Here is a 26,745-nt window from a genome sequence, read left to right as displayed (position 1 = left end):
CGGAGTTTAATCCCAAGGGGAGGGGAGGAATAGAAAATGCAACTCAGTAGAACAGTTATATCCATTTTTATTTTCCTGCAGTTCACTGAACCAAATTTACTGTTTTCTTAGTTAAAAAATAAAAGTAAAATCAGTTTCACAAATAAAAACCAAACGCCGCGTCTGAATCATCTCATCTCCACGGTTGGGACGGCTTTGTGCTGCTTCTTCAGCTTCTTCCTGAGAGGGGACAGCGGAGAATGAGAAGTGATTGCGTTTACTGGGGCTTATTCACTGAGCGCCCGCTCTGGAACTGGGGCTTATTCTCTATGTTATTCACTGAGCGCCCGCTCTGGAACTGGGGCTTATTCTCTATGTTATTCACTGAGCGCTCGCTCTGGAACTGGGGCTTATTCTCTGTTATTCACTGAGCGCCCGCTCTGGAACTGGGGCTTATTCTCTATGTTATTCACTGAGCGCCCGCTCTTGAACTGGGGCTTATTCTCTATGTTATTCACTGAGTGCCCGCTCTGGAACTGGGGCTTATTCTCTATGTTATTCACTGAGCGCCCGCTCTGGAACTGGGGCTTATTCTCTATGTTATTCACTGAGCGCCCGCTCTGGAACTGGGGCTTATTCTCTGTTATTCACTGAGCGCCCGCTCTGGAACTGGGGCTTATTCTCTATGTTATTCACTGAGCGCCCGCTCTGGAACTGGGGCTTATTCTCTATGTTATTCACTGAGCGCCCACTCTGGAACTGGGGCTTATTCTCTATGTTATTCACTGAGCGCCCGCTCTGGAACTGGGGCTTATTCTCTATGTTATTCACTGCACGCCCACTCTGGAACTGGGGCTTATTCTTTACATTATTCACTGCACGCCCACTCTGGAACTGGGGCTTATTCTTTACATTATTCACTGCATGCCCGCCCTTGAACTGGGACTTATTCTCTATGTTATTCACTGAGCGCCCGCTCTGGAACTGGGGCTTATTCTCTATGTTATTCACTGAGCGCCCGCTCTGGAACTGGGGCTTATTCTTTACATTATTCACTGCACGCCCACTCTGGAACTGGGGCTTATTCTTTACATTATTCACTGCGTGCCCGCTCTGGAACTGGGGCTTATTCTCTATGTTATTCACTGAGCGCCCGCTCTGGAACTGGGGCTTATTCTCTGTTATTCACTGAGCGCCCGCTCTGGAACTGGGGCTTATTCTTTACATTATTCACTGCACGCCCACTCTGGAACTGGGGCTTATTCTTTACATTATTCACTGCACGCCCACTCTGGAACTGGGGCTTATTCTCTATGTTATTCACTGAGCGCCCGCTCTGGAACTGGGGCTTATTCTTTACATTATTCACTGCACGCCCACTCTGGAACTGGGGCTTATTCTTTACATTATTCACTGCGTGCCCGCTCTGGAACTGGGGCTTATTCTTTACATTATTCACTGCGTGCCCGCTCTGGAACTGGGGCTTATTCTCTATGTTATTCACTGAGCGCCCGCTCTGGAACTGGGGCTTATTCTCTGTTATTCACTGAGCGCCCGCTCTGGAACTGGGGCTTATTCTTTACATTATTCACTGCACGCCCACTCTGGAACTGGGGCTTATTCTTTACATTATTCACTGCACGCCCACTCTGGAACTGGGGCTTATTCTCTATGTTATTCACTGAGCGCCCGCTCTGGAACTGGGGCTTATCCTTTACATTATTCACTGCACGCCCACTCTGGAACTGGGGCTTATTCTTTACATTATTCACTGCGTGCCCGCTCTGGAACTGGGGCTTATTCTCTATGTTATTCACTGAGCGCCCGCTCTGGAACTGGGGCTTATTCTCTGTTATTCACTGAGCGCCCGCTCTGGAACTGGGGCTTATTCTTTACATTATTCACTGCACGCCCACTCTGGAACTGGGGCTTATTCTTTACATTATTCACTGCACGCCCACTCTGGAACTGGGGCTTATTCTCTATGTTATTCACTGAGCGCCCGCTCTGGAACTGGGGCTTATTCTTTACATTATTCACTGCGTGCCCGCTCTGGAACTGGGGCTTATTCTCTATGTTATTCACTGAGCGCCCGCTCTAGAACTGGGGCTTATTCTCTGTTATTCACTGAGCGCCCGCTCTGGAACTGGGGCTTATTCTCTATGTTATTCACTGAGTGCCCGCTCTGGAACTGGGGCTTATTCTTTACATTATTCACTGCACGCCCACTCTGGAACTGGGGCTTATTCTTTACATTATTCACTGCACGCCCACTCTGGAACTGGGGCTTATTCTTTACATTATTCACTGCACGCCCACTCTGGAACTGGGGCTTATTCTTTACATTATTCACTGCACGCCCACTCTGGAACTGGGGCTTATTCTTTACATTATTCACTGCATGCCCGCTCTGGAACTGGGGCTTATTCTCTATGTTATTCACTGAGCGCCCGCTCTGGAACTGGGGCTTATTCTTTACATTATTCACTGCACGCCCACTCTGGAACTGGGGCTTATTCTCTATGTTATCACTGAGCGCCCCGCTCATGGAACTGGGGCTTATTCTTTACATTATTCACTGCGTGCCCCGCTCTGAACTGGGGCTTATTCTCTATGTTATTCACTGAGCGCTCCCGCTCTAGAACTGGGCTTATTCTCTGTTATTCTACTGAGCGCCCGCTCTGGAACTGGGGCTTATTCTCTATGTTATTCACTGAGTGCCCGCTCTGGAACTGGGGCTTATTCTTTACATTATTCACTGCACGCCCACTCTGGAACTGGGGCTTATTCTTTTTACATTATTCACTGCACGCCCACTCTGGAACTGGGGCTTATTCTTTACATTATTCACTGCACACCCACTCTGGAACTGGGGCTTATTCTTTACATTATTCACTGCATGCCCGCTCTGGAACTGGGGCTTATTCTCTATGTTATTCACTGAGCGCCTGCTCTGAAACTGGGGCTTATTCTTTACATTATTCACTGCACGCCACTCTGGAACTGGGGCTTATTCTCTACATTATTCACTGCGCGCCCGCTCTGGAACTGGGGCTTATTCTTTACATTATTCACTGCGTGCCCGCTTTGGAACTGGGGCTTATTCTCTATGTTATTCACCGAGCGCCCGCTCTGGAACTGGGGCTTATTCTCTATGTTATTCACCGAGCGCCCGCTCTGGAACTGGGGCTTATTCTCTATGATATTCACTGAGCGCCCACTCTGGAACTGGGGCTTATTCTCTATGATATTCACTGAGCGCCCACTCTGGAACTGGGGCTTATTCTGTGGGGGGCACAGCTGGCAGAGGTGAGAAGGGCGTCTCATTAAACACCGCATGGTAAATCATGTGCAATTGGCAGAATGCACTAAGTGGGCTTCGGCCATTGTGCTGGGATTCTGGGAAAGAATGCTGCATTGTGGGTAAATTAACATGGCGGTTTGTATGCAGGCAGCTTGTACTTGTCTTATTGAATGAGCCCTGAAATATACAGGAGGGGCAGTTGTGCCAATAACTCACCTCTGTACCAGGTACAGGGCCAGCGTGGCCAGGAACGCCGCTCCGAACACAACGCCGCACACAATGCCAATCACCAACCCTGGGGGGCAGAATGGGAGAGAGGTCAGGAACATAGGCACCCCCCCCCCCCACATATACACTCACTCGTGTATATACCCCCCCAACATACAGTATACACTCCACACTCCATTTGCTACACAAATCATTCACGACAACACTACAAAACATTCCCTCAGGATCCGCCCCTGGGGGGGCCATTTCTTTATGGGGGTCCTGCAGTCATTTCTGGTTTTGCTGAAATAAAGGGCAAGTTGTCTCCAGTGCAGAACCGGTTGCAGCCTTGTTCTCCCACATGTACCTGCCCAGGTTGCTATGGGTTACTGCACCTTCATGGGGTATCTACGGGTTTACCCCACAGCATAGAGTGTTACTCGCCCCAGTGTATTGTGGGAATGGAAGCGAATGGGACAGAGCGGATTTATGGGCCCGGAACCCTGCAAGGCACCCACCTGTGTCTGTCTCCGACGGCTGCTCCCCACTCACATCTGCGCCCCCCGTTCTTCCTGAAAGGGAACATATAGAATCAGTATAAGGTTCTATTTGGGTCAGACCATAGGCGGGTAGGTCCCCTGGAATAGACAAGGTTCTGGGTCTGTACCAAACTGACAGCTAGCCAGCTGTATCAGGGCAACCAATGGTGCGTGTCCGTAAGTACCCACATATACCCTGGGGGTATTTATATGACACATACAAGTACGTGTGTTGGTCATGGGAAGCTTTAACCCCCTACTGACCAGACTCTCCAAGCAGATAGACATGGGAACCAAGCTGGACGTAGATTTGGACTCCAAGGCCACAGAACCACATGGGTTAGTGTTAAGCACTGGGGTAACTGAGGGGTGTCCCAGCCATGATCCCCATGTCTCTCGTCTCCAGGACAGCAGCACCCTTTATACTCCACTGGGCGTCCCTGGGGGACCCAAAGAAAGGCCCATTTCCATTATATTGGGTAAGGGATAGGGCGCCTCTGCCCATTCCCATTATATTGGGTCAGGGTAAGAGATAGGGCACCTCTGCCCATTCCCATTATATTGGGTCAGGGTAAGAGATAGGGCACCTCTGCCCATTCCCATTATATGGGGTCAGGGTGAGGGATAGGGCGCCTCTGCCCATTCCCATTATATCGGGTCAGGGTAAGAGATAGGGCGCCTCTGCCCATTCCCATTATATTGGGACAGGGTAAGAGATAGGGCACCTCTGCCCATTCCCATTATATGGGGTCAGGGTGAGGGATAGGCGCCCTCTGCCCATTCCCATTATATTGGGTCAGGGTGAGGGATAGGGCGCCTCTGCCCATTCCCATTATATGGGGTCAGGGTGAGGGATAGGGCGCCTCTGCCCATTCCCATTATATGGGGTCAGGGTAAGGGATAGGGCGCCTCTGCCCATTCCCATTATATGGGGTCAGGGTGAGGGATAGGGCGCCTCTGCCCATTCCCATTATATGGGGTCAGGGTGAGGGATAGGGCGCCTCTGCCCATTCCCATTATATCGGGTCAGGGTGAGGGATAGGGCGCCTCTGCCCATTCCCATTATATTGGGGTAAGGGATAGGGCACCTCTGCCCATTCCCATTATATTGGGTCAGGGTAAGGGATAGGGCACCTCTGCCCATTCCCATTATATGGGGTAAGGGATAGGGCACCTCTGCCCATTCCATTATATTGGGTCAGGAAGGTAGAAGGCACCTCTGCATCCATTATATGGGGTCAGGTGAGATAGGGCGCCTTGCCCATTCCCATTATATCGGGGTCAGGGTAAGAGATAGGGCGCCTCTGCCCATTCCCATTAATATGGGGTCAGGGTGAGGGATAGGGCGCCTCTGCCCATTTCCCATTATATTGGGTCAGGGGTAAGAGGATAGGGCGCCTCTGCCCATTCCCATTATATGGGGTCAGGGTAAGGGATAGGGCGCCTCTGCCCATTCCCATTATATTGGGTCAGGGTAAGGGATAGGGCGCCTCTGCCCATTCCCATTATATGGGGTCAGGGTAAGGGATAGGGCACCTCTGCCCATTCCCATTATATGGGGTCAGGGTAAGGGATAGGGCGCCTCTGCCCATTCCCATTATATTGGGTCAGGGTAAGGGATAGGGCGCCTCTGCCCATTCCCATTATATGGGGTCAGGGTGAGGGATAGGGCGCCTCTGCCCATTCCCATTATATGGGGTCAGGGTGAGGGATAGGGCACCTCTGCCCATTCCCATTATATTGGGGTCAGGGTAAGGATAGGGCACCTCTGCCCATTCCCATTATATGGGTCAGGGTAAGGGATAGGGCACCTCTGCCATTTCCATTATATGGGGTAAGGGATAGGGCACCTCTGCCCATTCCCATAAGGGATAGGGCACCTCTGCCCATTCCCATTATATGGGGTCAGTGGTAGGGATAGGGCGCCTCTGCCCATTCCCATTATATCGGGTCAGGGTAAGAGATAGGGCGCCTCTGCCCATTCCCATTATATGGGGTCAGGGTGAGGGATAGGGCGCCTCTGCCCATTCCCATTATATTGGGTCAGGGTAAGAGATAGGGCGCCTCTGCCCATTCCCATTATATGGGGTCAGGGTAAGGGATAGGGCGCCTCTGCCCATTCCCATTATATTGGGTCAGGGTAAGAGATAGGGCGCCTCTGCCCATTCCCATTATATGGGGTCAGGGTAAGGGATAGGGCACCTCTGCCCATTCCCATTATATGGGGTCAGGGTAAGGGATAGGGCGCCTCTGCCCATTCCCATTATATTGGGTCAGGGTAAGGGATAGGGCGCCTCTGCCCATTCCCATTATATGGGGTCAGGGTGAGGGATAGGGCGCCTCTGCCCATTCCCATTATATTGGGTCAGGGTGAGGGATAGGGCACCTCTGCCCATTCCCATTATATTGGGTCAGGGTAAGAGATAGGGCGCTCTTGCCCATTCCCATTATATCGGGTCAGGGTAAGGGATAGGGCGCCTCTGCCATTTCCCATTATATGGGGTCAGGGTGGGATAGGGCGCCTCTGCCCTTCCATTATATGGGGTCAGGGTGGGGATAGGGCGCCTCTGCCCATTCCCATTATATGGGGTCAGGGTAAGGGATAGGGCGCCTCTGCCCATTCCCATTATATGGGTCAGGGTGAGGATAGGGCGCCTCTGCCCTTTCCCATTATATGGGGTCGGGTAAGGGATAGGGCGCCTCTGCCCATTCCCATTATATGGGGTCAGGGTGAGGGATAGGGCGCCTCTGCCCATTCCCATTATATGGGGTCGGGGTGAGGGATAGGGCGCCTCTGCCCATTCCCATTATATTGGGTCAGGGTGAGGGATAGGGCACCTCTGCTTTTGAAAATGTTTGCCCTTTGCCCTCTTCCTTAGAGACACTGGGGGGCACTGATTGGCTGCTCCCACCTTTCTTGGGGTTCAAGCACAGAGTGGTGCAGTTCTCCTTATTCTCAAACCGGTTGCCGTTTCCCTGACAACCGCTGTACAGGAAGGAGTGACAGGCCCCGCGCTCCTTATTGTAGTACCACTGGGGGATCAGGGCCAGGCAGGGTCCCGACTCCATGGGGAGGTCACACACGGCATCTGTGGGGGCAGAGAAACGGGGTTAGTCATGTGATCATAGGAAGGGCAATATGATAAAAGAAAAAACAAAAAGAGCAAAAACCCTGCACCTACCACCCTATAATTATAGGACAATTCAACCCAAAATATAATTTTTTACCTTATAAAAGAAAACATAATTCTGAGCAACTTTATAATATACATTTATTATAAATTTACAATGGTTTTTTACTTATTTGTATAAATAATTGCTATTAGAAGCAGTGTCTGTCCCTTTCTATTCCCTTCCCTGGGGGGCTCTGACTGAAACAGTGTAACACAGGGCAGCAGCCTGACAGACCTGACTCGCTGGGGGAGACTGACTCCTGAAACAGTGTAACACAAGGCAGCAGCCTGACAGACCTGACTCACTGGGGGAGACTGACCCCTGAAACAGTGTAACACAAGCAGCAGCCTGACAGACCTGACTCGCTGGGGGAGACTGACCCCTGAAACACTGTAACACAAGGCAGCAGCCCTGACAGACCACTGACTGCGCTGGGGGAGCCCTGACCCCTGAAAGCACTGTAACAACAGGCCAGCAGCCTGACAGATCCTGACTGCGCTGGGGAGACCGAGACACCCTGAAAACCAATGACGTACTTAAAGCAGCAGCCGACAGATCCTGGACTCGCTGGGGAGACTGTAACACAAGGCAGCAGCCTGACAGACCTGACTCGCTGGGGAGACTGACCCTGAAACACTGTAACACAGGGCAGCAGCCTGACAGACCTGACTCGCTGGGGGAGACTGACCCCTGAAACACTGTAACACAGGGCAGCAGCCTGACAGACCTGACTCGCTGGGGGAGACTGACCCCTGAAACACTGTAACACAGGGCAGCAGCCTGACAGACCTGACTCGCTGGGTGAGACTGACCCCTGAAACACTGTAACACAGGGCAGCAGCCTGACAGACCTGACTCGCTTTGGGGGGAGACTGACCCCTGAAACACTGTAACACAGGGCAGCAGCCTGACAGACCTGACTCGCTGGGGGAGACTGACCCCTGAAACACTGTAACACAGGGCAGCAGCCTGACAGACCTGACTCGCTGGGGAGACTGACCCCTGAAACCTGTAACACAGGGCAGCAGCCTGACAGACCTGACTCGCTGGGGAGACTGACCCCCTGAAAACACTGTAACACGGGGCCAGCAGCCTGACAGACCTGACTCGCTGGGGGAGACGTGACCCCTGAAACACTGTAACACAGGGCAGCAGCCTGACAGACCGACTGCTGGGGGGACTGACCCCTGAAACACTGTAACACAGGCAGCAGCCTGACAGACCTGACTCGCTGGGGGAGACTGACCCCTGAAACACTGTACACAGGGCAGCAGCCTGACAGACCTGTACTCGCTGGGGGAGACTGACCCCTGAAACACTGTAACACAGGGCAGCAGCCTGACAGACCTGACTCGCTGGGGGAGGACCGACCCCTGAAACACTCTGTAACACAAGGCAGCAGCCTGACAGACCTGACTCGCTGGGGGAGACCGACCCCTGAAACACTGTAACACAAGGCAGCAGCCTGACAGACCTGACTCGCTGGGGGAGACTGACCCCTGAAACACTGTAACACAAGGCAGCAGCCTGACAGACCTGACTCCCTGTAACTCCCCAGGACAAGACTCAGCAGTCTCTCTACACCTCAGGGAAAGGGACAGTCTATAGAGGACAGTAATGAGCTTATTTTGGGCAGAGAGGACAGAGGGTTGGAAAGAGGCCATTTATACCAGCCTGGAATATACCATCCCTGAACAGAGGGGGGGCCTGCGACACTGCTTGTCAGTAACATACAGTTCCGCTGTGACATCCTTACCCCGGCGGTTTCCCTACAGTTCCCACTCCCACTCATGTACTTTGAAGGATTAACCCCTGCCTCACTGAGAATCACGGATCCAGTGTGACTGGATCCTACCTTCTTACCCCTGTCAGTTTCAGCCAACACCTAACTGAATAAGTTCAATGGAACCATTGTGATTGGATGTCTGTGACTGTCCTACCCCCAAGGGTTTAGGCGCCGGGGACTTTCCTACCAGCCATTTGAACTGAAGAAGCCGCTCGGATGAGGGTGAAACGTTTTCAAGGAAAAAACTCAGAAAAGTCCAGTTGTTTTAGACTTAATTCTACTAGATACTGTGTGAATGGGAATCTTCATAGACACCCCTGATTTTAGCTCTATATAAATCGGGTTGTTATTGGGGGGGCAGGGTGGGTATAACTATAGGGAGATTATATATATATATTATAGGCAGGTGTGTAACTGGGGGGGGCAGGGTGGTTATAACTATAGGGAGATTATATATATATATTATAGGCAGGTGTGTAACGGGGGGGGGGCAGGGTGCTTATAACTATAGGGAGATTATATATATATATTATAGGCAGGTGTGTAACTGGGGGGGGCAGGGTGGCTATAACTATAGGGAGATTATATATATATATATTATAGGCAGGTGTGTAACTGGGGAGGGCAGGGTGGGTATAACTATAGGGAGATTATATATATATTATTTAGGCAGGTGTGTAACTGGGGGGGCAGGGTGGTTATAACTATAGGGAGATTATATATATATATTATAGGCAGGTGTGTAACGGGGGGGGGCAGGGTGGGTATAACTATAGGGAGATTATATATATATATTTTATAGGCAGGTGTGTAACTGGGGGGGCAGGGTGGTATAACTAATAGGGAGATATATATATATATTATAGGGCAGGTGTTGTAACTGGGGGGGCAGGGTGGTTATAACTATAGGGAGGATTATATATATATATTATAGGCAGGTGTGTAACTGGGGGGGCAGGGTGGGTATAACTATAGGGAGATTATATATATATATTATAGGCAGGTGTGTAACTGGGGGGGGCCAGGTGGTTATAACTATAGGGAGATTATATATATATATTATAGGCAGTGTGTAACGGGGGGGGGCAGGGTGGGTATAACTATAGGAGATTATTATATATATATTATAGGCAGGTGTGTAACTGGGGGGGCAGGGTGGGTATAACTATAGGGAGATTATATATATATATTTATAGGCAGGTGTGTAACTGGGGGGGCAGGGTGGGTATAACTATATGGGAGATTATATATATATATATTATAGGCAGGTGTGTAACTGGGGGGGGCAGGGTGGGTATAAACTATAGGGAGATTATATATATATATATTATAGGCAGGTGTGTAACTGGGGGGGGGGCAGGGTGGGTATAACTATAGGGAGATTATATTATATATTATATTTAGGCAGGTGTGTAACTGGGGGGGCAGGTGTGTAACTGGGGGGGCAGGGTGGGTATAACTATAGGGAGATTATATATATATATATATATTATAGGCAGGTGTGTAACTGGGGGGGGCAGGGTGGGTATAACTATAGGGAGATTATATATATATATTATAGGCAGGTGTGTAACTGGGGGGGGCAGGGTGGGTATAACTATAGGGAGATTATATATATATATATATTATAGGAGGTGTGTAACTGGGGGGGGCAGGGTGGGTATAACTATAGGGAGATTATATATATATATATATTATAGGCAGGTGTGTAACTGGGGGGGGCAGGGTGGGTATAACTATAGGGAGATTATATATATATATATATTATAGGCAGGTGTTAAACTGGGGGGGCAGGGTGGGTATAACTATAGGGAGATTATATATATATATTATAGGCAGGTGTGTAACTGGGGGGGTCAGGGTGGGTATAACTATAGGGAGATTATATATATATATATATATATTATAGGCAGGTGTGTAACTGGGGGGGGCAGGGTGGGTATAACTATAGGGAGATTATATATATATATATTATAGGCAGGTGTGTAACTGGGGGGGGCAGGGTGGGTATAACTATAGGGAGATTATATATATATATTATAGGCAGGTGTGTACTGGGGGGGGCAGGGTGGGTATAACTATAGGGAGATTATATATATATTATATTATAGGCAGGTGTGTAACTGGGGGGGGCAGGGTGGGTATAACTATAGGGAGATTATATATATATATTATAGGCAGGTGTGTAACTGGGGGGGCAGGGTGGGTTAAACTATAGGGAGATTATATATATATTATAGGCAGGTGTGTAACTGGGGGGGGGCAGGGTGGGTATAACTATAGGGAGATTATATATATATTATAGGCAGGTGTGTAACTGGGGGAGGCAGGGTGGGTATAACTATAGGGAGATTATATATATATATATATTATAGGCAGGTGTGTAATGGGGGGGGGGCGGGTGGGTATAACTATAGGGAGATTATATATATATATTATAGGCAGGTGTGTAACTGGGGGGATATAAAATGGTTATAAGCTGGAGGGAGGGGTGCACAAGGGGTATATTTTGGGGAGACACTCACCCCCAGGTGGGTAAATATTCTCGTAGTCACTGGAACACGTCATGAGACACTGTTTCTCGGTGATGAAACTGTTGCGACTGCTGCGTTGCTGCTTCTGCAGGGAGGGGCTGCATTTCCCATTCTCCTTATTGTACGACCATCGGATCACTTTCCCATCTCTAGCGAGAGTTTCCATTGGCTCGTTACAGTCGTACTCTGAAACATAACCAACATGGGTGCTGTGAGGGTGGGGGGGATAGGTGCCGGGGAGTCAGCACTCTGTGTCTCACTCACACTCAGCTGTCTCGCTCACACTCAGTGTCTCACTCACACTCAGCTGTCTCACTCACACTCAGTGTCTCACTCACACTCAGCTGTGTCACTCACACTCAGTGTCTCACTCACACTCAGTGTCTCACTCACACTCAGCTGTCTCACTCACCCTCAGTGTCTTACTCACACTCAGCTGTCTCACTCACCCTCAGTGTCTCACTCACACTCAGCTGTCACACTCACACTCAGTGTCTTACTCACACTCAGCTGTCTCACTCACCCTCAGTGTCTCACTCACACTCAGCTGTCACACTCACACTCAGCACATAGCGCTCTCAGGCTTGCGGCACGTGTATTACATACATGTCCCCCTGACACGTGTACGCCTGGGCGGCCATATTGGTTCCTGTCTGAGCACAGAATATTGGTACCTGCAAGTGAAACCCCAAATGGAAATGAAATTTGTATCCAGATGTTTTCTCTTTACTATCGACCAACTGCAAATAGGGCGAGCGCTCTCTTGTGTGTTTGTGTGTAAATTCATTGTCACGGTAACAAAACGTAGGGGTGCACTGAACCCCTGAACCCGCCCAGAAGGATTCGGCCGAATCCCGAACTGAATCCGAATCCTAATTAGAATATGCTGATTAGGATCAGAAGGGGCTAAAAAAATCTTCTCACCGCCCATTTAACCCTTTCCGAATTCTAATTAGCATATGCAAATTTACGCTAATGATGATTCAGATTCGGTTCGGCCGGGACCGCAGATTTGACCGAAATCGAATCCTTAAAAAAGAGCCGGGATTCAGCCGAATCCTAAACTGAATCCGGGATGATTCTCTCAAAGGAGCAAAGATCATGGAAATATCTAGAAACAAAAGGGCTGATTCACTAAAGTGCGAAATAACGTGCGCTATTTATAGGGTGCGTTAAAAATGTTTTCGCGACTTATCGCACGATTCACTATAAGCATACTTGCTTATGCGCGATATTGCATGCGTTATTTAACTCGCGAAGACTATTTTCGTTCGGTATTTGCCGGTACATGCGCTAAATAAATAGTGCATATAAATTGTCGCCGCATATAAATGGTAGCATATAAATAGTAGCATATAAATAGTAGCATATAAATAGTAGCATATAAATGGTAGCCACATATAAATGGTAGCATATAAATGGTAGCCACATATAAATAGTAGCATATAAATAGTAGCATATAAATGGTAGCCACATATAAATAGTAGCATATAAATAGTAGCATATAAATGGTAGCCACATATAAATGGTAGCATATAAATGGTAGCATATAAATGGTAGCATATAAATGGTAGCCACATATAAATAGTAGCATATAAATAGTAGCATATAAATGGTAGCATATAAATGGTAGCATATAAATGGTAGCATATAAATGGTAGCCACATATAAATAGTAGCATATAAATAGTAGCATATGAATAGTAGCATATAAATAGTAGCATATAAATGGTAGCCACATATAAATGGTAGCATATAAATGGTAGCATATAAATGGTAGCATATAAATGGTAGCCACATATAAATAGTAGCATATAAATAGTAGCATATAAATGGTAGCATATAAATAGTAGCATATAAATAGTAGCATATAAATGGTAGCCACATATAAATGGTAGCCACATATAAATAGTAGCATATAAATAGTAGCATATGAATAGTAGCATATAAATAGTAGCATATAAATAGTAGCATATAAATAGTAGCATATAAATAGTAGCCACATATGAATAGTAGCATATAAATAGTAGCCACATATGAATAGTAGCATATAAATAGTAGCATATGAATAGTAGCATATAAATAGTAGCATATAAATAGTAGCATATAAATAGTAGCCACATATGAATAGTAGCATATAAATAGTAGCATATAAATAGTAGCCACATATGAATAGTAGCATATAAATAGTAGCATATGAATAGTAGCATATGAATAGTAGCATATAAATAGTAGCCACATATGAATAGTAGCATATAAATAGTAGCATATGAATAGTAGCATATAAATAGTAGCATATGAATAGTAGCATATAAATAGTAGCATATAAATAAATAGTAGCCACATATGAATGGTAGCATATGAATAGTAGCATATAAATAGTAGATGCTTATAAATAGTAGCCACTAGTGATGAGCGAATCTGTTCTGGTTATCTTTGGTGAAAAATTCGCAAATCTTTCGAAAGATCCACGAAACGGCAAAAATGTTGTGCGGCCAAAAAAATTGTTGCCCGTGACTATTATTCTTTGACGCCTGTGTCAATTTTTGGATGTGCGGTGAATTTTTGTGTGGCAAATTTTTTCATGCATTTTGCCATTGGCGGATTGTTTTGCGAAAAGCATGAAAAAATTCGCCACGGAAGAATTTGCCGCACATCCAAAAATTTGCTGCGAATCCATGCCTGGCGAAACATTTCATCACTTGTAGCCGCATATAAATAGTCATGCGAATAAATGCACGCCATGTTAGCCATACACGCCAATACTTGCAGAAAATTACTGTATTAAAAATGCCCATTTCCCTGCAAACTGGCGGCTGCGTCACTCTGGGGGAAACACATACTGAATAAATAACACTTTTTTTATTGCTAAAAGCTCAGTAACTGTACTTTTCTATAATTACCGCCTGCCCCAAGTAGGGGTTAATTTTCGCATAGCCTAATGCGATATTTAGCGCGCCTTACTGTTTGTGAATCATGCGATCGTATTCTTTTCAGCGCGAAAATTAACGCATGCGATATGGCGACTTAACGCACGCGATAATACTATAGTGAATCATGCGCTAATTATCGCTATTTTAACGCAAAAAAAGTGCGATAAAATTTATCGCACTTTAGTGAATCAATGATTTTTGTGGGATCCAATGGGCTGATCCAGAACTTGGGAATTGGGAGAAAAAGTCAATTTTTTTTTTACTTCTGGATGTTTTTGAAATTTACGCATGGGGTTTTCACAGGAACCGATTTTTCTGATATTGTTTCTTGAAAAATTTTTTGGAAATAACTCCCAGAATTTGTGATTTATTAATGTTTTGTTAACTTTTTTTTGTCAAAAAATAATTAAAAATGAGCAGGTTTGCTCTGTTGAGCACCATTGAGTCCTATGGAGGCTTAGAATACTCAGTGACAGCCTGACCTTGATACATTACAAGGTAAAGTTAATCCCCTTATTTTCTGTTTCACCCAGTTTCAAGGGGAAGTTAACCCCCTCATTGTTTTATTTTTTACCCAGTTTCAAGAGGAAGTAATTTTCTATTTCACATGTTTTCAAGGGGAAGTTAATCCCATCATTGTTTTCTATTTTACCCAGTTTCAAGTGAAACTTAAACACATGATTGTTTTGGAAGAATGAGCGCCGATGGTCCTAAAATGGCTGCTGGAGCACTTCCTGTTTGGATAAAATAAAGAGGATTCATGGAAATGAAGGTCCATTTAAACTTGAATTTTCAGAGTTTCAACAATACTTTTGGCTCAAAAATTTAGTAGGAACGATTCAGGCATTGTCGTGACATCTTCTAAATGTAAAAATGATCCAGTTGAATGGGAATGTTGTGGAGCTTATGCCCCTCAGATACAGATCCTCCCACTGCAGCAAATAAACATGAAACAAAACCAAGTGGGTTAATGGATTTACTTACAGTGTATATTAACTAGTAAAGTATTCCTTATTATCTATATTGGCCCTTACTGGCAATGAAGGAAGTGTGAATGTGGGGGCCGACATCTGGAGCAAAAAACTTCAGCTTTGGAAGTAAGTTTGTTATATCTAATGGGCAGATTTATCCCAATGGGAGTCTAGAGCTTAATACATAGAACCCCCCCCCCCACGTTCTGTTCATTCTATGGGATTTTATGAATGAGTGAAAGTTAGAAGTGGCCATTTGGTAAATACACTTCTACAAATCCCACAGGAACGAACAGAACGTGGGGGGGGGGGTTCTACGTATTAAGCTCTAAACTCCCATTCTGATAAATCTGCCCCTAAAACTCTTCACTTTCTTAATTTCTTTCATTTTTAAAAATTTTGAATAAACTCATTTTCACAAAGAACTGACATGAACTTAAAAGTCAGAACTGAATAAATCTGCTCGGTAAAAAGCTGCTGAAAAGCCGCAAAACTGTCATTTTATTTCGAACTGTCACACCAAAAACTCAACTTTTTCTAATTGTTGCTCAAAAATCCAAAACCTCTAAGGTTTTGAAGCAGAAGGAGGGCCCCCCAGGAACGGGAAGGGACACCGACTCCTACATGGTCTCGGCAGCTTTTAGCCGCTGAATTCTTTTTTGCTGTTTTGTAGTAAATCTCAATAAATTTTTCTGCAACTTTTAGCTCTAAAAAATCTGAACCGGGAAAAAAAAAATCTGCTCATTTGTAAGTGGCCCAAATTCTAAGTGTATTCTTCTAAAACAGGGTGGGCAAACTACGGCCCGCGGGCCACATCTGGCCCACTAGCCTTTTTAATCCGCCCCGCCGACACAGGCCCCTTAAAAGAAATATGGGCCCTGATTGGTTGCGCCCCGTGCAACCATATAAAAGGATGCCGGGTGGGGATAGAAGTCAGAGGATGCCGAAGCAGCCGCAGGTCCCTGGGGGGGTGATGGAGGATGCTGGGAAGAACGCTGGGGAATGGAGCTTGAGGATGCTGTGGGGTGGAGCTGGGGAGGGAGCTGAAGGAAGTTGGGGAGGATGCTGGGGTGGGAAGCTGCAGGATGCTGGGGAGTGGAGCTGGAGGATGCTGGGGAGTGGAGCTGGAGGATGCTGGGGGGGGAGCTGTAGGATGGTGGGGAGTGGAGCTGTAGGATGTTGGGGAGGATGCTTGGGGGAGCTGCAGAATGCTGGGGAATGGAGCTGGAGGATGTTGGGGAGGATGCTGGGGGGGGAGATGCAGGATACTGGGGAGTGGAGCTGTAGGATGTTGGGGAGGATGCTGGGGGGAGCTGCAGGATGCTGGGGAGTGGAGCTGGAGGATGTTGGGGAGGATGCTGGGGGGGGAGATGCAGGATACTGGGGAGTGGAGCTGTAGGATGTTGGGGAGGATGCTGGGGGGGGGAGCTGCAGGATGCTGGGGAGTGGAGCTGGAGGATGTTGGGGATGATGCTGTGGGGGGGGGAGATGCAGGATGCTGAGGAGTGGAGCTGGAGGATGCTGGGGGGGGAGCTGCAGGATGCTGGGGAGTGGAACTGAAGGATGTTGGGGAGGATGCTGGGGGGGAGCTACAGGATGCTGGGGAGTGCAGCAGTAGGATGTTGGGGAGGATGCTGGGGGGGAGCTGCAGGATGCTGGTGAGTGGAGCTGTAGGATGTTGGGGAGGATGCTGGGGGGGAGCTGCAGGATGCTGGGGAGTGGAGCTGGAGGGTGTTGGTGAGGATGCTGGGGGGGAGCTGCAGGATGCTTGGGAGTGGAGCTGGAGGATGCTGGGGGGGAGCTGAGAGGCCCCGTGATTTCTGATGGCAGCCCTGGGCGTAACGCTGGCCTGGCCCGGCTCTAAGTGAATGTGGCCCCTGAGCCAAAAGTTTGCCCACCCCTGATCTAAAATGCTCTGCTCCCCATATTTCCATGTAAATTTGCTTGGTGAAAGCTTTCAGGGAACAAATAATTCAGGAGAAATGATTGAATGAACATAAGTAGTGGATTTATCACTGATCCAACAGGCGGCACAGACATTGGGCTTCACTTCCTGGTTCCTAATATCGACAAGAAATGGGTTCATAACAAAAGTATCATTTGTTCTTTGTAATAGGGATTTGCTCCAAGCACAACCATTTGTTTGTTCTGTGATAATGTCTGATAGGAAGTTCCCTCCCTCGGATCAGGAGAATTCCCATGGAAGAGATTGCCGGGTTAGTAGGGGGAGATTTACCAACGTTTGAGTTTGATTTTTTTTCACGATTCGAGCTCTTTTGCACTAAAAAAAACTCAAATTGAATTATGTTTCAAAAACTTGAATGTCTGGTATTTGTTAAGCGCAAAGAAAACCCAGAAACTCAAATGTAAAAATTCTCCATCTAAAAGCTCACGCGTTCCTAATCAACGGGAGTTGTTCCAGGCAAAGTCAAGACACATCATTTGTCCGGTGAGATTTTTGGTTTTGTACAGAAATATAGAATCAAGCTCCTTGGTATCTCCATGTTCCAGCAAAAGCGGGTGATAAATGAATTTTAGAAAAATGACTGTACCTTTAAATTCTGTGGAAAGTTGATTCATTTCAGGCAAATTGATTTAAACGAGGATCATTTATATAGTTAAGTCTAAGGGAGAACATTTCCTGGATAAAACAATCAGTTTGGGCTGAAATCTCATGTTACTAAATATAAAGTCGTAAACTGGGATTTCTCTACTTATGGTGAATCCTAAAGAGAAGTCAAACAACTCAAAGATATTGAGAAAGTCTCATTTAGAATGTTTTGGATCCACCCCCTGCTTGACTATTGCATTAGATACATGGGACTCAGACATAAATAGAAGCTAATATCAGAACATTCACTGCTGACTCCTCTAACAAACAATCCCGCCTTCCCTCCCGGTTTACAAAAAGGCTATTTTGCGGCATGGCAACAGGACTCAGTATCACAAATTTTCCACTTGTGCCCTAAAGCCTCCCTACCCCGTTGGGAACAAATGCAAAAACTTTTTACTCTATCGAATCCGGAACGCTTCAAATACCACCAATTAACAAGCTTCATTGCGCCCATTCTTAAAGGCAATACTGGAGATCAACTTTACACCACTTTTGAAAACTTGTGCCGACATAAATCACCTCCGTCACGCAACATTTCCACTATGTATCAAAATTTGCTATCACAAACAACTGCCTCCTCCTCGAAACCACTACATTTTCTAAAATGGGAAAAAGCGCTAAATACGCAACTTACAGAACAAGATCTGGAAGGAATAATACTTAAATCCATTATGGGACAAAGGAGCTGCAGAATACTAGAAAACAACTACAAAATTCTCACCGGTTGGTACCACACCCCCGCCAAACTTAGCAAAATTTTCCCTGGAACTTCGGCCAACTGTTGGCGGTGTGGCGAGTCACCAGGCACCCTCATAAATATGGGAATGCCCGGAGATAAAAAAAAATACTGGACTGAAATATTACAGATTTGCAACGACAAACTACAGTTTGAAATTTGTAATGACCCAGCAACAGTCCTACTGCACCACAACACCCAACCGATTTCATTATATAAGAAATCACTCACTCAATACGCACTCAACGCGGCTAAAATATTAATCCCTAGAAAATGGAAATCTCCTATACTGCCCACCATTACTGAATGGATTCAGGAAATGGAGGACATTCGTAACATTGACCGACTCTCATAAAGCCAAACAAAACCACTGGGCCACTTGGCGACTTTGGAGAATGTACTTGGGAAAAGATAACTGACTATACTGTATAAACTGACTAACAAATGTGAGGGTAAAGACCCTGCCATGTCCCTACCATAAGCCAAAAAGGAAAACAAAATTGATATTGAGACAATTGAATCCTTACTACATAATATCAACATTAAATTAGGGACAGTTATTACCAACTGCCCTTGATTTTCAGACTACTTTCCACCTGGACTCCCCCTCCCCCCCCCTTCTTTTCCCTTCCCTAGTTAAAAAACAAAACTCAATCCAGCAGCCAAATCACCCCGACAATGGACAGACTCTCTTTTTTGCCTTTTCTTTGCTAGAATTGTATAATGCTATGTCGTATAAGGAACATTATGATTACTATTTGTAACATCACATGATATGCTTTTCCATTTCTGTAAATCGGGCTCAGATACCACTCTGACACAAATGTTGGATTGTTATAAAACCTAATAAAAATTTAAAAATTAAAAAAAAAAAAGAATCTTTTGGATCTTTATCAACAGACTGAAAACGTTATTTTCTAACCATGAATCATTAGCCCTTAAAATAATGTAGGATTTCTCACATATTGTAATAATGGTTCTCAAACAAGAATAGTAGAGGGGATAGCGGACAACCTCGGAGGAGGAATTCCTTTGAAAGAAAAAGGGAGAAAAATTTCTCTTGATTCTGGGATTTGGGCCCTTGGGGAGGAATAAATAGACTGTAGCAAAACATTTCCGCTGAAACCCAAAGATCTCAGAGAATCGAAACAACAAACATTTTCAGCATCTACTGATAAACTTTATTGTTTTTGACATGGAATATTGTTTTCTTAAACGTTTTCCCTTTTACAAACCCATTTTGTTCATCTGACAACAATTTCAATTTAATATTAGAGATTTGCTAAAAATATTTTCAGAATTTAAAATTATTGCATTTAATTAACAAAATTGTTCTCTAGGATTTAGGTGAAAAGGGCCCTTTCCCTATTTTGGCATCGCCCCATTTTGCAGTAGAAAACTAAATGCTTCCAGATCTTTCTTCCTTATAACTGCAATGGGGTTTATTTTACAACTGCTGAATGAATTAGGATTATGAATCTGCTTTGAAAATCTTTTTTGTAGACATTTATTTCCCCCTTTATTTCAAACCACACCCTGGTCGCTAAGGTAATTTGGATCCTAGCAACCAAATAGTTGCTGAAACTCCAAGCTGGAGAGCTGCCAAATAAAAACTGATATAATTAAAAAACTGCAAATGATAAAAAATGAAGACCAATTGCAAATTGTCTCAGAATATTACTCTCTATATCAGGGGCCCCAATCTTTTAAATGTAAAAAGACTTGGGGAGCAACACAAGCACCATGACAGTTCATGGAGGAGCCAAATAAGGGCTGTGATTGGCTATTGGGGCCTCTATGCACCCTATCAGCTTACAGGGGCTTTATTTGGTAGAATTATAATATGAATAAGGAGATATATAGTAAATGTCTCTACTGGAATATTCCCGCCGTATTTCTAGCGCTAAACTGACTGTTCCTGTAACTAAATGCGACGCTCTCACGTTGCTCATATCATTTCAAATTGAACTTTTGCAAATAGAAACGTCACTGGATTTGCTTTCCCTTTTCCTACTGGATTTAATTAATGTACCGATATCCATGGGAAGACTTAATAATGATAATAATAATGATAATAATGATAATAATGCCCACATAGACCTGTAGACTTTGCACTGACCCTGGTGGAAGCACCATGGGACACCAACGGTTTCCAATATGGCCCCCGGGCAATTCAGGAGCAACAGTCTGGCCAATGGAAAACAACCTTATTAGGGAACCCCCACATTCTATCATGTTAGTAAAGCCCTGTGTGGAACAGCTAGGGTTAATGCAACCTGCAACTGGTTCCCTTTTCAGTCCAGCAGAGAGCACACTTCCTCCATCTACATACCTCCCAGCTGTCTCATACCTCCCAGCTGTCTCATACCTCCCAGCTGTCTCATACCTCCCAACTGTCTCATCCCTCCCAGCTGTCTCATTCCTCCCAGCTGTCTCATCCCTCCCAACTGTCTCATACCTCCCAACTGTCTCATCCCTCCCAGCTGTCTCATCCCTCCCAACTGTCTCCTACCTCCCAACTGTCTCATACCTCCCAGCTGTCTCATACTTCCCAACTGTATCATACCTCCCAACAGTCTCATACCTCCCAACAGTCTCATACCTCCCAACTGTCTCATACCTCCCAACTGTCTCATACCTCCCAACTGTTTCATACCGCCCAACTGTCTCATACCTCCCAACTGTCTCATACCTCCCAGCTGTCTCATACCTCTCAACTGTCTCATACCTCCCAACAGTCTCATAACTCCCAACTGTCTCATACCTCCCAACTGTCTCATACCTCCCAACTGTTTCATACCGCCCAACTGTCTCATACCTCCCAACTGTCTCATACCTCCCAACTGTCTCATACCGCCCAACTGTCTCATACCTCCCAACAGTCTCATACCTCCCAACAGTCTCATACCGCACCCAACTGTCTCATACCTCCCAACAGTCTCATACCTCCCAACTGTCTCATACCTCCCAACTGTCTCATACTTCCCAACTGTATCATACCTCCCAACTGTCTCATACCTCCCAACAGTCTCATACCTCCCAACTGTCTCATACCTCCCAACGGTCTCATACCTCCCAACTGTCTCATCCCTCCCAACTGTCTCAAACCTCCCAACTGTCTCATATCTCCCAACTGTCTCATACTTCCCAACTGTATCATACCTCCCAACTGTCTCATACTTCCCAACTGTATCATACCTCCCAACTGTCTCATACCTCCCAACTGTCTCATACCTCCCAACTGTATCATACCTCCCAACTGTCTCATACCGCCCAACTGTCTCATACCTCCCATCAGTCTCATACCTCCCAACTGTCTCATACTTCCCAACTGTATCATACCTCCCAACTGTCTCATACCTCCCAACAGTCTCATACCTCCCAACAGTCTCATACCTCCCAACTGTCTAATACCTCCCAACAGTCTCATACCTCCCAACTGTCTCATACCTCCCAACTGTCTCATCCCTCCCAACTGTATCATACCTCCCAACTGTCTCATACCTCCCAACTGTCTCATACCTCCCAACTGTCTCATACCTCCCAACTGTCTCATTCCTCCCAACTGTCTCATCCCTCCCAACTGTCTCATACCTCCCAACTGTCTCATCCCTCCCAGCTGTCTCATCCCTCCCAACTGTCTCCTACCTCCCAACTGTCTCATACCTCCCAGCTGTCTCATACTTCCCAACTGTATCATACCTCCCAACAGTCTCATACCTCCCAACAGTCTCATACCTCCCAACTGTCTCATACCTCCCAACTGTCTCATACCTCCCAACTGTTTCATACCGCCCAACTGTCTCATACCTCCCAACTGTCTCATACCTCCCAGCTGTCTCATACCTCTCAACTGTCTCATACCTCCCAACAGTCTCATAACTCCCAACTGTCTCATACCTCCCAACTGTCTCATACCTCCCAACTGTTTCATACCGCCCAACTGTCTCATACCTCCCAACTGTCTCATACCTCCCAACTGTCTCATACCGCCCAACTGTCTCATACCTCCCAACAGTCTCATACCTCCCAACAGTCTCATACCGCACCCAACTGTCTCATACCTCCCAACAGTCTCATACCTCCCAACTGTCTCATACCTCCCAACTGTCTCATACTTCCCAACTGTATCATACCTCCCAACTGTCTCATACCTCCCAACAGTCTCATACCTCCCAACTGTCTCATACCTCCCAACGGTCTCATACCTCCCAACTGTCTCATCCCTCCCAACTGTCTCAAACCTCCCAACTGTCTCATATCTCCCAACTGTCTCATACTTCCCAACTGTATCATACCTCCCAACTGTCTCATACCTCCCAACAGTCTCATACCTCCCAACTGTCTCATACCTCCCAACGGTCTCATACCTCCCAACTGTCTCATCCCTCCCAACTGTCTCAAACCTCCCAACTGTCTCATATCTCCCAACTGTCTCATACTTCCCAACTGTCTCATACCTCCCAACTGTCTCATACCTCCCAACAGTCTCATACCTCCCAACTGTCTCATACCGCCCAACTGTCTCATACCTCCCATCAGTCTCATACCTCCCAACTGTCTCATCCCTCCCAACTGTATCATACCTCCCAACTGTCTCATACCTCCCAACTGTCTCATACCTCCCAACTGTCTCATACCTCCCAACTGTCCTGATTTTACCAGCTCAAGCCACAGTCCTGAGCCACGGGGTCTGCTATAGGGTAGCCCTCACCTGCTGTATGTAATATGGAGAGACCAATAGTTACTCACTCTACTCAGGAGCTGATTGGTTCCATTAATATGAGCCCATTACTGGCAGATTATTCATAAAGGTATCAAGTATTAAAGTTACTTTAAGGCTTTAGTGGGGGAGCAGGGACCCCATAACTGAGGGAAGGAAGTAGAAGAAAGCTCCGGTATAGCACACCCCTAGGAATTATGGGATGTACAGAAGTACATGGGGGTCATTTGAGTGAGTGAGGGGGTAAATGTTTTGTTCACAATCGTCTGTTTCCTACAGGTAATGGTGCATAAACTTCTGTAACTGGTTAACCTTTAAATACAACTAAAGACTCATTCCCTCACTCACTCCCACACTCACTCACTCACTCATTCCCTCCCTCACTCACTCATTCCCTCCCCTACTCACTCCCACACTCACTTACTCATTCCCTCCCTCACTCACTCATTCCCTCCCTCACTCACTCATTCCCTCCCTCACTCACTCATTCCCTCCCCTACTCACTCCCACACTCACTTACTCATTCCCTCCCTCCCTCCCTCACTTACTCATTCCCTCCCTCACTCATTCCCTCCCTCATTCATTCATTCACTCCCTCACTCCCTCACTCATTCACTCACTCACTCACTCACTCAGGGAAGTGCCTTACTTTGTTTATTGCTCTTGTCCAATGAATCCATCTCTGGTTAAGAACCACCTGAGTTTCTATTTATGAGGAGTTTAACTTGAAGCCCCCTTTGCCCGACACCTGTGTGAGAGCCCAGCGATCCCTCCAGTTGTGTTATCAGCCCAGTCCAAACCAAGACCACCCCCTGCTTCTCCAACTTGCCCTCTCCTTGCCCCCTTTGCACTGTCCCCCCTTACTAGAACTTTTTTTGTTTTAACGGTGCCAACCCGTAGTCAAGCCATAGTCCCCTATGATATCTGAGGGCCAACCTACCCTGGACTTAGTGTGTTTGTGCCTGAGGGGTCCTATATAGTTCTATGCAGTGATAGACAGAGCAGTAACTGTAGCTCTATGGGACCGGGGAGCAGCTTATAGGGTGGTTCCCCTTCTTCTAGTACAGACGGAGGTGCCACTCACCTTGTGCCGCACTCATACTCAGTAGTGAGAGGAAAACAACCAGCAGAACCTGGGAGGAATCCATCTTGGTCCTTTCTCTGGGTCCCAGCAGTGTGTGAGTAGGAGGCTCAGATACCTCGGGCCCAACAGACTCCCAATGAGCTTAATCCCGGGGCCCCTTGTATCTCTATGTGTATTCCCTCAGGCCCTCTCGGATGTCTCTCTGTGTCCCTCGGCCCTCTCGGATGTCTCTCTGTGTCCCTCGGCCTCTCCCTTCTGTGACTCCCCGGCTGCTGCTCTTTGGATCCTGCTGAGGAGGAAGAGACAAACTCCACTGATAAGAGGGACAGAGACAGCTCTGGGAGGATTTATTGGGCCCTTCCCTAATGATAACAGCTAATAATTCACCTGCTCTCTTGGGGCCACACCCTGTAACAACCTGCCACAAACCCACAGGGGCCCAATGGAAAGGGAACACGCAGGGTCCCTAAATGTTGGTTTTTAGGGTGCTGGTGACAATGTACAGTTGTTTGGCTCTCAGTGAGTCAGGGCCTTCTATTATATGGGATTGGCCCTCAGAGGCCCGGTGCGGGGCCCCACACTGTATGTGTATGTAACACCCACACGGATTATTACAATGAAGAGATGCAGGGGCATTTATATAGGGGCAAAGCCATGAGAATGGGGCAACTGCAGCTCTGCCAGCCCCTCCTCTAATCAGGAACCTTCCCACTCAGCTAATAAGAGCCACAAAATCCAAATAAAGTATTACTTTCTCTTTACAGGGGGAGGGGCTTGTGGGTGTTCATGTGACAGCAGGGAGGAGCCATTGTGCTCTGTCACACTCCTCAGCATCTCTGGATGTAAGAGGCAAGTGAGATGGGCTCTACAGACACCAAGGGCCCAACCTCTGGTGCCAATAAGTGCACAAGTAGGGATGTGCCAAGGGCCCAACCTCGGGTACCAATAAGTGCACAAGTAGGGATGTGCCAAGGGCTCGACCTCGGGTACCAATAAGTGCACAAGTAGGGATGTGCCAAGGGACAAGGGCCCGACCTCGGGTACCAATAAGTGCACAAGTAGGGATGTGCCAAGGGCCAAGGGCCCGACCTCGGGTACCAATAAGTGCACAAGTAGAGATGTGCCAAGGGACAAGGGCCCGACCTCGGGTACCAATAAGTGCACAAGTAGGGATGTGCCAAGGGCCAAGGGCCCGACCTCGGGTACCAATAAGTGCACAAGTAGAGATGTGCCAAGGGACAAGGGCCCGACCTCGGGTACCAATAAGTGCACAAGTAGGGATGTGCCAAGGGACAAGGGCCCGACCTCGGGTACCAATAAGTGCACAAGTAGAGATGTGCCAAGGGCCAAGGGCCCAACCTCTGGTACCAATAAGTGCACAAGTAGAGATGTGCCAAGGGCCCGACCTCGGGTACCAATAAGTGCACAAGTAGGGATGTGCCAAGGGCCAAGGGCCCGACCTCGGGTACCAATAAGTGCACAAGTAGAGATGTGCCAAGGGCCAAGGGCCCAACCTCTGGTACCAATAAGTGCACAAGTAGGGATGTGCCAAGGGCCCGACCTCGGGTACCAATAAGTGCACAAGTAGGGATGTGCCAAGGGCCTAGGGCCCAACCTCTGGTGCCAATAAGTGCACAAGTAGGGATGTGCCAAGGGCCCGACCTCGGGTACCAATAAGTGCACAAGTAGGGATGTGCCAAGGGCCAAGGGCCCGACCTCTGGTACCAATAAGTGCACAAGTAGGGATGTGCCAAGGGCCAAGGGCCCGACCTCGGGTACCAATAAGTGCACAAGTAGGAATGTGCCAAGGGCCCGACCTCGGGTACCAATAAGTGCACAAGTAGGGATGTGCCAAGGGCCTAGGGCCCAACCTCTGGTGCCAATAAGTGCACAAGTAGGGATGTGCCAAGGGCCCGACCTCGGGTACCAATAAGTGCACAAGTAGGGATGTGCCAAGGGCCAAGGGCCCGACCTCTGGTACCAATAAGTGCACAAGTAGGGATGTGCCAAGGGCCAAGGGCCCAACCTCTGGTGCCAATAAGTGCACAAGTAGGGATGTGCCAAGGGCCCGACCTCTGGTACCAATAAGTGCACAAGTAGGGATGTGCCAAGGGCCAAGGGCCCAACCTCTGGTGCCAATAAGTGCACAAGTAGGGATATGC

General features: G+C 47.1%; 1 protein-coding gene across 1 annotated transcript; it reads right to left on the bottom strand.

Moving 5' to 3' along the window:
• Positions 1 to 50: 50 nt before the first annotated feature.
• On the bottom strand, positions 51 to 24,895 carry LOC100485348 (boophilin-G2). The gene is made up of 6 exons (XM_031895063.1): positions 24,584 to 24,895; positions 11,515 to 11,709; positions 6,942 to 7,118; positions 4,009 to 4,062; positions 3,500 to 3,578; positions 51 to 219 (listed from the first exon to the last, which is right to left on the bottom strand). The coding sequence occupies exons 1-6, from the start codon at positions 24,645 to 24,647 to the stop codon at positions 168 to 170; spliced, it is 621 nt and encodes a 206-aa protein (XP_031750923.1). The 5' UTR covers positions 24,648 to 24,895; the 3' UTR covers positions 51 to 167.
• Positions 24,896 to 26,745: the final 1,850 nt, after the last annotated feature.

The sequence above is a fragment of the Xenopus tropicalis genome, chromosome 1, assembly GCF_000004195.4.
Source record: "Xenopus tropicalis strain Nigerian chromosome 1, UCB_Xtro_10.0, whole genome shotgun sequence".
Taxonomy (NCBI): domain Eukaryota; kingdom Metazoa; phylum Chordata; class Amphibia; order Anura; family Pipidae; genus Xenopus; species Xenopus tropicalis.
This window is presented reverse-complemented; position numbering and strand designations above follow the sequence as displayed.

Bases quoted from the DNA above. Each gene is read 5' to 3' on its own strand.
- LOC100485348 (XM_031895063.1), bottom strand. From the start codon at position 24,647: ATGGATTCCTCCCAGGTTCTGCTGGTTGTTTTCCTCTCACTACTGAGT. The intron at 11,710-24,583 runs GTGAGTGGCACC...GTTATGTTTCAG, and splicing joins GAGTATGAGTGCGGCACAAG to AGTACGACTGTAACGAGCCA. The intron at 3,579-4,008 runs GTGGGTGCCTTG...TCTGCCCCCCAG, and splicing joins GCCGTCGGAGACAGACACAG to GGTTGGTGATTGGCATTGTG.